This window comes from Scardinius erythrophthalmus, assembly GCF_964197995.2.
Source record: "Scardinius erythrophthalmus genome assembly, chromosome: 25".
In the NCBI taxonomy this organism is placed as follows: Eukaryota; Metazoa; Chordata; class Actinopteri; order Cypriniformes; family Leuciscidae; genus Scardinius; species Scardinius erythrophthalmus.
This window is the reverse complement of record NC_138245.1, coordinates 13,927,293-13,939,838: the sequence shown is the minus strand read 5'-3', so window position 1 is coordinate 13,939,838 and position 12,546 is coordinate 13,927,293. Positions and strand designations below refer to the sequence as shown.

The 12,546-nt window shown below is 34.8% G+C and overlaps 1 protein-coding gene across 2 annotated transcripts; it reads left to right on the top strand.

The window, feature by feature from the left end:
• Positions 1-872: 872 nt before the first annotated feature.
• zgpat (zinc finger, CCCH-type with G patch domain) lies at positions 873-12,209 on the top strand. 2 transcript variants are annotated; one of them, XM_081357250.1, is made up of 8 exons: positions 880-990; positions 1,282-1,368; positions 1,441-1,871; positions 2,734-2,867; positions 3,131-3,298; positions 6,879-6,995; positions 7,088-7,493; positions 11,175-12,113. In XM_081357250.1, exons 2-8 carry the CDS (start codon positions 1,327-1,329, stop codon positions 11,311-11,313), a joined length of 1,437 nt encoding a protein of 478 aa, XP_081213376.1. In that variant the 5' UTR covers positions 880-990; positions 1,282-1,326; the 3' UTR covers positions 11,314-12,113. The 2 variants fall into 2 exon arrangements, with proteins under 2 accessions (XP_081213375.1, XP_081213376.1); XM_081357249.1 differs by having other exon boundaries at positions 873-990; positions 1,282-1,871; positions 11,175-12,209.
• Positions 12,210-12,546: the final 337 nt, after the last annotated feature.

The following is a 12,546-nucleotide window of genomic DNA, read 5'->3' as shown; positions in this document are numbered from 1 at the left end:
TAGCACTATTGTTTTGATCTTAATGATTCAAATATATTCTCCCGAGAAAATAATTTTTCTGAATGCGTTATATAAACCAAGCACATAGGGAAAATGTATGGTTGGGATGAATGATTCATTTTTTTTATTTTTTTTTTTTTGCCAGGAAAATATAATGCAAAGTATAATGCTAAGATAGTATCAATATTAATAATGTACAGTTTTTTTTAAATAAAAACATTAAAAAAATTAGAAGTTAAAATTGATTGGATATACAGTTTTATTTTAGTTTTCAAAAAAGGGAGACGTTTTTATTCTAGCAATAAATGTATACAATAAATACATGGATACATACAAACTGTATGAATTAAGGACAAATAAAATGTCTTCCTGACCATCCTGGTTTTCGTGCGTGTGTGCGCACGCGTTTTAATTACTTTAAATATGATGCACTCAAAATAATAAAAGGAGTGTCTGGGAATGAGTAATACTTTTTTTTCATAAGAACTTTTTCACAGTAAGTAATGTACGTTTATAGAGCAATTCAATACAAAATACTGAATGGAAAGTAAATGCACTGATTTGTTTTTATTCAGTGCAACAAGAACAAGAGGCATTACAGTCAAATCTTTAACAACATAAGCACCCAGAAAGAAAAAAGAGAATACATAAACATTTTAAAAAAACACCGCAGCTTAGTTTTAGGTTGTTTATGTATAATTTTTAGTCCTTAATAAATAAAATAAATAAATAAAAACGTAAATAAGCTGGTTTGCAATATTTTTTTATTTTATTTTTTATTGCACTTCAAACTAACATAGTCAATGTACAGTCAGAATTGCAATATATACAAATCGGATAAACAAAAACAAAGCTGGATGTAGGTACGCGCTGACTGATGACGTATCTGAGGTCAAAGTTAAGTGACTCCCGGTGGAAGAAATTTTCACAGTCTCTAACCAAACAGAAACAAAACAATGTCATGAACACGATCACCGGAAGAGTTAAAATGTAAGTCTGTGATTTTTAACCATTGTAACAGGTACAAATGTAAAGTAATGTATTTGAATTACGATAGAAAGGAAACTAGCTAGAGAGTGCTAACTATTGGGCTGTCTAACGTAGCTTTAAAGCTAACCGGCTTCATTATATTATTTTCCCATGAGATATCCCATATATATAACACACGAACACCAGATAATTTCTTAATAAGGAGCTGATTTTGAAATCTGCAAAAAGTATACTGTTTTTCATAATGTGACGTTTGAACGATCCCTTTCTTTGCCTGCTGTATTCCTGCAGTGTTGCCACAGTGAGCTCCTGTCATGTAAGAGCCTGATCCTCACCATGGATGAAAGCAGTCTAGAAGAAGCCATCAAGACCTACAGCGCTCAGCTTCAGCAGGTGGAGGTGGCTTTATCTGCTGGCTTGGGCTCGGCGGAGCAGGCTGACCTGCTGAAGCTGAAGGAGGACCTGCAGCAGCTCATTGAGCTCACAGAATCCAGCCTGCTGTCTGTCAGAAAAAGCCAACTGCTGGCCTCTTTGGAGGAGCCCTCGACAAACCAAAATCCCACATCGCTTACTCAGGAGACGGCTTTGGATGATGAGTTTGCAGCTTTCAATGCGGAACTGTCAAAGAACTCTGTTGAGGTAAAACAAAACACTGAACCTGAACCTGAAGTGGAGGATATAAGTGGAACTAAGGTATGTGCGCCTTACCGTACCTCATGGGGAACCCTAGAGTACCATAACGCCATGGTGGTTTGCCATGAAGAGCCAGAAGAAGAAGAAGAGGCTCGAGTCCGGGTGCTTTACCTTCATCCCACACACAAATCCATGAAACCCTGCGGCTTCTACCTTGAAGGAAAGTGCCGTTTCATGGACAACTGCAGGTGCTGCATTTTATGCCCCCCCACACACATACACACTTTTTTTTTCATGTTTAATGTAAGCTTGGTATACAATGTGTAGAGTCAGTTTAGATTTTTTTTACTGCCAGATATAAAAATGTCCACATTTTAAAAACAAAACGTTAAGTGTTTTCCTTACACATTTAATACATGTGAGTTCACACATCTTGATAATTATTTTCATAAAACTTTTTAATTATATTTTCAAAGTAAAATATCATATTAAATACCATATTAATCTACAAAAATAAATTAAATATAAATGTTAATTCATTTATTTTTATATATATATATATATATATATATATATATATATATATATATATATAACTTAAAAAAAAAATATATATATATATATATATATATATATATATATATATATATATATATATATATTCAAGGTAAAAAATATATAAATAATAATAATATATTTAATAATTACGTAAAACATATATTTTCATAATTCTAATTTTAAAATTTATTTTTAAGGTATTTTCTATGAATATTATGCATTTAATAATTACCTAAATAAAATAAAAGATATATATTTCCAAGGTAAAAAATATGTTTTATATATAAATAGCATGCATTTAATAATTACCTAAAAAAAAAATAAAAAAAAAATGAAACTTTTCAATTAATTTTTCAAGGTAAAAGTTTTTTTTTTTTTTATAAATATGATACATTAAATATTTACTTGGGTTCAAAAAATTAAATTTTTGGGGGGTGTTGCACCACATAACATTTTAACACTAATCTAGTTGTCTTTTCATAAAAAGTTATCTGACATTTTAAGAAATGTATTGATCTTGACACCGTCACGACCAGAGTGTGTGTTTATCAGGTTCTCTCATGGTGAGGTGGTGTGTGTATCAGAGCTCAGAGACTTCCTGGAGGCTGACATCAGTAACATGGAGTTGGGCTCTGCGTGTTTGGCCAAGCATGAAGATGGCATCTGGTATCCAGCCAGAATATCAGGTACAAAACCGAGTTATTTGACCACCAACAAAAAAAATAAAAGGAAGAACAGATATTGCTACATGATATAATTTTTTTGTTACCTTCCCCACAATTTACACGACAGAGAGAGAAGCTTTATTGATCCCCAAGGGCAAATTTAATGGAAAATTGCAGCTTCAAATATAGACTGTACAAAAGCACAACAGTATATTCACTCGATCTGGTAAAACAGTGCAAGACATTACAAGCGTGCATGAGACATTGTGTTTTTCTGTTTCCAGGGATTGAAGGTGGTTTTTACACAGTGAAATTTAACTCACTGCTGTTGAAAGAAGCTGTGCTGGAGGCTGATGGGATCATACCTCCTCTTCGTCAGGATGATTATTCCTCTTCTTCCTCATCGGACTCTGAGGATGATACTGACCAGTGTGATGCCGGCTATGCTAAAGGTGCTAAAGCGTAATTACACCATTCCCTGGGATGTACATTATATACTGTAATGCACACAGTCTGAGGAAAATATATCTGTGTGAATCTCTTGAAAGAACTGTCCAGGTTTTCTTATTTCTCTTCAAAAACAAAATAAATTATGTTTTGCTTAAAAACAACATCAAAAAAGTAAAAAGTTATTAATTTAGTTCATTTATATATATATATATATATATATATATATATATATATATATATATATATATATATATATATATATATATATATATATATATATATAGCCGCTCTGGAGAAAACCGTGATGTCAATGTCCAGCTCAGTTCTCAGATAATGGTGTCAATGCAGGCAGATCAATATAATTGTTGAATATTAAAGTAAATGTTAAATTTAATGCCCCCAACCAAGCAAGCCAAAAGCCAATGGCAACAAATGTGAAAAAAGGCGACAGTTCGCAGTTTGATATGAGTTTGGTACAATAGGAAAAAATGGTCACACTTTAGGGTCCAATTGTCACTATTACCTAACTATTAGCTATGACTTTTCCCTCAATAAACACTTAATTTCTGCTAATTAGTTTGAAAGGTTGTTAAAGTCCACCTGTAGTCAATAATTGTATCCATTAAAACTCATCTTTGATCACCAAAATTGCATATTTATACGTTTTTTCCTGGCTTTATTTTTTCATCCTTGACTAATTCATAGCAACTCTACCTAAATTCGAGGCTTTTGGTCATACCTAGGATATCCAGATCCACCAAAGGAGGGCGAGCATTTTCCCATTTAGCTCCAAAACTCTGGAATAGCCTTCCTGATACTGTTCGTTGCTCAGACTCGCTCTCCCAGTTTAAAACTAGATTAAAGTCTGCGTGAACCGGAAGTTGCAAACGACTTTTCTCCAGTGCTGTGACGTATTTCCCAGTGAAACAGAATATTGAACAGAGGGCAGGGTTTTACTCTAGCGCTCCTCCTCTCCATCTCTCGCTCATTATAGACTAACGATTTGAGGGGAGTGGTTAAGCGTTTCCCAACCCAAGTCCTCAAACCTACGTCATCAGAGAAGGGACGCCATTCCAGACCCGGAAGTAACTTTTCAGACTTTGATTAGAGATTACGACGGCAAACAATTTTTTTCTGTGTTTTAACTTGCACGGATTAATTGTTCACCACAAGACTAGTAATATGCGCTAACAAAGTAAATAGGGTCAATTTTGATTTCAGTTGGACTTTAAAGACGCATCTCTTCAGCCAGGCATTCATATAATTATTTTAATCTGACAGGTAAATCTGACCTCTAGTTCATAAACGCCAGAGGAGAACTGGCCCCCGACTGAGCCTGGGTTCTCCCAAGGTTTTTTTTTTTCTCCATTAGGTCACCTGATGGAGTTTTTCGGTTCCTTGCCACTGTTGCCTTTGGCTTGCTCAGTTGGGGATATTTGGGGATATTTAATTTAATTAATCAATCAACGATACTATTTATCAGCATTACCAAACGTGGACGTTCCACTAGAAACAAACATTGATGTATTGTTTTAATTTATTACTGTGAAGCTGCTTTGATACAACCTATGTTGTGAAAAGCGCTATATAAATAAACTTGACTTGACTTGACTTAATTTAAGATACATGCTCTATGAATATGCAGATTAGCCCCGCCTCCACTCACTCACAGTAGCTTAGAGAGCCACTCGTCGACAATCACACGTTGACCCGATTGTTTATAAGGAAGTTTGTGACGTCAGAAACACCAGCGATTTCAAACCGCGGTTTTGAGACTGTCTTTGGTTCACTGCAGTTTTAAGGAGAAAATACTCAACAATGGTGTTGACTTGTGAATTTGCACATGGTTTGTCTTATAGCATATTAAAAACACCACATAGACATTATAAACAACATTAAAAACTTTTTTTATTTAACCTCAGGGGGACTTAAGTTTACGTATGGGGTAGGATTAAAGGTCCCGTTCTTCGTGATCCCATGTTTCAAACTTTAGTTAGTGTGTAATGTTGTTGTTAGAGTATAAATAATATCTGTAAAATTATAAAGCTCAAAGTTCAATGCCAAGCGAGATATTTTATTTAACAGAAGTTGACTACATCGAACGGCCCGTTTGGACTACATCCCTCTACTTCCTTCTTTAATGACGTCATTAAAACCTCCGCCCACAGGAATGCTCCCTCAACTCTACCGAAATTCGTTTATGTACTTGCGCACTTCTAATAACTTACTGTGTTTACTCAGCTCTTACGGTGATTTTCTGAAGTAAAACTGACGCTTCATCTTTTGTGTGATGTAAATTTTATTAAACTCATCAGTATATGTTTGATCATCATTCAGACAGCAGACTTGTAGGCTATTAATAAATAATGGATACATACAAGCAGATGACAAATACGTTATAATAACCGTAATTAAACTACTAAACTATACCTAAACTATACCCGTTTCATCTCTATACAGCACTCTGACTCTGTAGGCATTATTGTCCGACTCGAACTGAACACCGTTACTGAGAGTTTCTGATATTATCATCATTCCGTGAGATGAAATTGTCCTGAGAGACTGTGCGTGAGCTCATGAAGCTCCGCCCCCTGTGTCGTCCAGCAGCAGCTTATTTGCATTTAAAGGGCACACACTAAAACAGCGCGTTTTTCTGAGCCCCAAAAAATGACAATTTAAACATGCTGTAAAAAATGATCTGTTGGGTATTTTGAGCTGAAACTTCACATACACACTCTGGGGACATCAGAGACTTATTTTACATCTTGGGAAAAGGGGCATAATACGGGACCTTTAAGAGATGTAGAATAAGGTCATGCAGTTGTGTTATAAAAGTACAAAATAAATAGAATAATGTAAAATAACACTTAAACTATATTTAAACATTCAAAGCTTAGGTCCAACACTCCAATACTTAATTTTCCACATTCTGCTCCGTTCAAAGCTCTCAAAGTATACTCCTTTGCCCGTGAGCGCAGAAAGACACATTCGACGCGTGCGCATTATCTTGATCAGTGTTTCCCAACCCTGTTCATGGCGGCACAACAACACTGAACATTTTCAAACCCTTCCTAATCACACCTTATAGTTGAATATCAGCATCAGCTCATCAGTAAAGACTCCAAGACCAGAAATATCTGGGTCAGATAAGGGACCACGGTTTGGAAACACTGATCTAGAGAACTTGTTTTCAAGCGCTCAAGTCATTCGCACATGTTACTAAAATAAGCATTTGTTTATGAGAATTATCATTTCTAATTGTTATGTTCCCTTTAAAGTGTGAATTGGATTTATTACTGTGAGATTTACCCTTCTACGATCAGATTACAATTAACAATGTCAGCGTGCATGTTAACTGTTTCCAGTAAAGCAACATGGACCTTTTGTTGAATCATTTTTAAAATGGCAGCTCAATTCAAGAGTCAAATGAATTAACATGTCTACCTGCAGTTTAGCCGTTATTAGAGCAGATGTGCAGGTTCACTGCCCATACACAAATACAGATGCATAGATTTGGAGCTATTCAATACATTTATAGGGTATTGTTGAAATCGTTGAAGTTGACTTTGTATCTCTTTACAGTATCAATAGAGGAGGATATGGCCCAGGTAAACAGTGCAGAGTTTTGCGGTTGGGAGGCTCACACACGTGGCATTGGCTCCAAGCTTATGCTGAAAATGGGTTACGAGCTTGGTAAAGGTAGGTGACCATAACAGACGTCATTCTAAACCATCAGAACACGTTTCTGTCTTGTGCATGCGTTTCTAGCTAGTGTCTCTGTGTATTCATAGGTTTGGGGAAAACCCTCTCTGGTCGTGTAGAGCCAGTTCAGGCACTGGTTCTTCCCAAAGGCCGCTCGTTGGACATATGTGCCGAGCTCACTCAGAGAAAGACTGCAGCCGCTATCGCTAAGGATAACCCGGCCTCACGTAAACCGAAGGCTAAACAGAGGAAGAGGAAGGCCTCCACATCAACACGCCACAATGTTTTTGATTTCCTGAACTCTAAGCTTGGTGATGGATCTCAGCCTGCATCTCATTCATCAAGCTCATCCGCCACTGGTGCAGAGGCCTACAGGGGCGGAAAGAGCGTCAAACGTTCACTGAATGTTCGTCTGTTCCAGGCCACCGAGAAAGTCACTCAAGTGGAGAGGGAGATCCAGCAACTCACTAAGTCTCTTAGAAAACGAAATGGAAGGTATGCTTTCCTCATTTTCTTTCCCTTTCATCACCCCCTCTTTCTCAATAGTACCCTTATCAGCGTTGCAGAAGCAGTTCAGCTACCGTCTGGTCTTTTGAAAGTTGAAGCTGTTTGGAGACATACAAATTATTTTGCTCATTTCAATTGAACAAATCATTTAATTTGATTTAAATAATTCCAAATCACCATATTTATACAATTGAGTTGAAAATAGTAATTAACAGCAGCATTAAACTGAATTTTAATTATTTAAATGAGCTGCCTGAACAAACCGATTGGCTGAATCAGACTTTCTGATGACTAATTTTTTAATGTAGATCATTTCAATGAGTTTTCCAGATGAATCTATTTTATGACTGTTTGATGACACATTTCTTTCATGTAAAGTCCCCCTCCGGTCAATAATTTGATCCCTTAAAACTCATCTTTGATCTGAATGTAACTGTACACCCTTGCCTCATTTAGTATAAGCGGTTCTATGAATATGCAAATTAGCCCCGCCTCCACTCACTCACTCAGCTCAGAGATCCACTCGTTGACGTGATTGGTTACAAGGTAGTTTGTGACGTCAGGAAAAAACAGCAAATTCAAACCTCATTTTTGAGACTGTCTTTGGTTCACTGCAGTTTTAAAGGAAAAACTGTTATATTTTGGGTGACTTTAACATTAATATTGAAAATAGTCAGGGAAATATGTTAATCAAAGAATTTACTGACACTATGTAATCCTATGATTTTAGTCCCCACCAGAGTGACTAATACCTCAGCAACTCATATAGATAATATTTTTACTAATGTGTATAACAAGACTATGAAATCCGATGTCCTGTGCATTGATGTGGCTGATCACTGTCCCATATTTTTGATCACTGTTAACGAGAGTGAAAATTGCCCCCCTTTACAAAACATTAAATATAGACGAACTTTCAGTGAAAGAAATTTGATAAATCTGTAAGGCAAATATCATGGAGTGAAATCTATGTTTCTCAGGTTTACAATTCATGTTTTCCTCTCCAATTAGTGCCTTTGAAACGCAAATTGTCCAAACCGTGGATAACTCCAGTTATCATAAAGTCCCTGAAAATCAAAACCAGATTATATAAAAAATACATTCTTTGTCCTACTCCATTTAATCTGTTGCAATTTAAAAAATACAGAAACAGATTAAATCATGTCATAAGAGGAGCAAAAATCCACTATTACAATAAGAAATTAGTCGAACATAAAAACAATGCATCTTCCTTGTGGAGAACCATCAATTGTATTCTTAACAAAAAACATTCTAAAAAGCAGTTACCAAATGAATTTAAGATTGACGATTCTATTGTTTCAGATCCACAACAAATTGCCAAAAGATTTAATGCCTTTTTTTCTGATGTAGGTCCAACATTAGCTTCTAAAATTCCATCTAGTCATTTTGGACCACTAGAATACATGAATTTTCCAATGTCTTTACATCTGTTACCGAGGATGAGATCAGAGATATAATTATCAATTTAAAAGACTGTTCACCAGGACATGATATGATTGACAGTAAAATATTAAAAGTAATTTACCCTGATATCATTAAACCATTACTTTATATTTATAATCTTTCCCTAGACCAAGGAATTGTGCCTGTATAGTTGAAAATGGCAAAAATTACACCAGTTTATAAAGAAGATGACCATGCTATTTTTAACAATTATTGACCAATTTCTGTTACCAGCCCTGTCCAAAGGTCTTGAAAAACTTGTTTACACAAGATTAATTCAACATCTGGACAAAAATAATATTTTATATGTACACCAGTATGGTTTTAGGAAACAACATTCCACTTACATGGCACTTATCCATTTTTTGACTGAGATATACAAAGCAAAAGATAGAAAAGAAAACACTATAGGTATTTTTCTGGCTCTTTCAAAAGCATTTGATACCGTTAATAATTTCATTCTGTTAAAAAAACTTTCACATTATGGTATACGAAACAAGTCACTACTCTGGTTCACCAGTTATCTTTCAGACCGGTGTCAAACTGTCAACTATAATATGACAGAATCCCCTTTCCTTCCCCTTCAGTGTGGCTTACCACAGGGTTCCATCTTGGGTCCCTTGTTATTTTTATTATATGTTAACGACCTCCCTAATGTCTCAGATAAACTTTCTAAAATTTTATTTGCAGACGATACAAGTGTATTTTACTCCCATAAAAACCCTGAAATTTTAATAAAAGTAGTTAATGAAGAACTTGACAAGTTATCTACAGTCCAACAAATTGTCACTCAACATAAAAAAAACAAGTTATATATTGTTCGGTATTAAGTCTGACACATTTAAATCTTCAATGAAAATTCAAATTGATAATATCTCCATTAGCAATGTTAGATCTGTTCGTTTCCTCTGCGTTATACTAGATGACTCTTTATCCTGGAAACCTCATATTAGTGCCATAAGTACAAAAATAGCCAAAGTGGTCGGTATATTAGGAAAAATCCGGTACTTGATTAACAAAAAAGTTGCAGTTATGTTGTATTACTCAATGTTGTACCCATATATCAATTACTGTAATGTTGCTTGGGCTAGTACCCACCCAACTAAACTGGAATCTATTTTTCGACTTCAGAAGCGAGCTTTAAGAATAATATTTTGTGTAAATCGTAGACACTCCTCCCAATCATTGTTTTCTCAGGCAAGTATTCTTAGTGTTTACCAAGTGAATCAACTTCAAATTGCTTTATTCGTTTATAGCTCTATAAAAAAGTTATTTCCCCAGCACTTTTGTAATATTTTTATTTTTAATAACGAATTTCACCAGTATCCGACTCATAGTAGTTGTCTTATTAGGCCTCCCTACTCTCGTACGACTCAAACACAGTTTAGTATATTATACAGAGGGTCAAAGGTATGGAACAGTCTTCCCACATCACTTATTGAGGTTTCTAAAGAACAGTTTAGTGCGGGTTTGTGCTCTAAATCCAATTTTAAATTGTTTTATAATATGTTTTTAATTTGTTAAATATAATTGTTTCTATGGAGATTGCCACTAATTAAGCCCCTTGAGGGTTTTTCGGCAATTGTCCATCATATTTTTTTGTGAAACGTATAACACTGTTTTTTATCCTTTGTTGTGAAAATAAAATAAATCAAATCAAATCAAAAGAGAAAATACTCAGCAATGTTGCCGACTTATGAATTTGCACATGGTTTGTCTTAAAGCATATTAAAAACACTACATAGACATATAAACAACATTAAAAGCTTGAAAAGCATACTGTTTTTTTGCAATAAGTTGTCCAAATGAACCAATTTGATTGAATTATTTTGACTATTCATTTAATTAAACCATTTAAATGAGCCAACTGGGTGACTAGACATCGATAAATATATGAATATTGAATTAATTTGGAGAAAAAACCTCAAACAGCTGTACAATCTATGTTTGAACAAACCAATCCACAAAAATGATTAGACCCTTTAGAACAAATTTTTTTGGCGAGCATGTTTGATTACCTTTGTTTTCTCTGTCGTAAAGCTGCTCATATAATAGTTTTCCAAAAATCGTGAAAACTGCTGTTAATTACCCATTGTCACATTACTGAAAAAGTGAAGTTGGCTCCTTTCAGTTTTAGTCCCCAACATTGTTATTTTTTGTCTCTTTCTCAGTTTCTTTAAGTCTTTCCTTTCTCTCTGTTCTCAGGGATGCTAAATTGGTCAGTCGAATGGAGGAGAAGCTCGCTGCTTCCCGCAAGTTGCTGGAGCAGCTTAAGGCTCAGGAACAATCCATCCAGAGAGAGCAAAAGAAAGCAGACACGCATAAGAAAATGACTGAATTCTGACAAATCTACTGTCTTTTTTTTTTTTATACTGTTACTTGGAATTTTGTTTAGTGTGTTCAAACATTAATACAGTTATTGGGTATTAAAAAAAAAATCTACATGATGATGAATGTGTGAAATACATTTTTATCATTGCATTTTACAGTGGAGGCAGTGTCATTGCATAAATCCAATCCATTTTATAAAAATAAAATAATGCAAATATTATATTACATTAAAAAACTGTACAAGTCACCCGTTTTTCGAAAGTAACGCTGTCCAACAGCAACACTAGTAGGTAAAGTTACAGCGGGATGCCTCGTCTCTTGAGCCTCCCCTGAGCCCATTGAGTTTAAACAGTCCCCCTGAAGCGTGCAGGGGGTTTGGTGGGGGGTAATTGAGAATGAATACAAGTCACGTGAGAGGAGGCAATGCCTCCATTGTGCTATGATTGGGTTTTATGATAAATCCTGTGTGTCACTCTGAATGAACAAAGTGATGGCATTATGGGAAGATTAATTAAAAATAGTAAACAACTCAGCCACTTAGATATTACCCAAAATCAAACTCGAAATGACATGAAAACATGATGACGGGTAAACAGCTTGAAATTAAAAATGCATCTTCGTGTCTGTGAGTGACCATGTTTTATGAGATTTGGTTTTAATAAATTGAACAATACAAAAAATATAATTGTATTTGGTTTCTTTTTTTTTAATGTAAAGTAATATTTATTTAACCAGCAAAATGTGACTATATTAAGTTTAACTGGGACATGAATTTACATTTGATTTATTAAAAAAACTGAGGACTTTCCCTCATTTCAGAACACCACTGTATGCCACTGATTTGTATGTTCATAGCCCATCACTTGGTCTTTAATAACAGATAACACATAAAGAATGGCATGTGATACTTAATTCAGGTTCATAAATTTTTTTTATTTAAATGTTTATTTTAAGGATTCAGTCCATTTGGATGCACAACTGCACTTATAAAACAATGTGGTTTGCATACGTTTCTGGAGAGGTTAATTTTCTGCAAGATAGATCGGCGTAAAAAAATGAAAGCTTAAGCCTCAGTAGCCTATAAAGGACAGTCCATTGTTAAACTATTAATCCATCTAAAATGCCGGTCAATAAGCTTAATGGAACAAACACCACAGGCCTTCACAGAGAAATCCCTTGTGAAAGAGACTAAACAGGCTACTTTATATATATATATATATATATATATATATATATATATATATAC

Excerpts from the sequence above, each read along its gene's own strand:
- zgpat (XM_081357249.1), top strand. The coding sequence starts at position 1,327 with ATGGATGAAAGCAGTCTAGAAGAAGCCATCAAGACCTACAGCGCTCAG. Across the intron at positions 3,299-6,878 it reads TGATGCCGGCTATGCTAAAG|TATCAATAGAGGAGGATATG; the intron begins GTGCTAAAGCGT and ends ATCTCTTTACAG. Across the intron at positions 7,494-11,174 it reads CTTAGAAAACGAAATGGAAG|GGATGCTAAATTGGTCAGTC; the intron begins GTATGCTTTCCT and ends CTCTGTTCTCAG.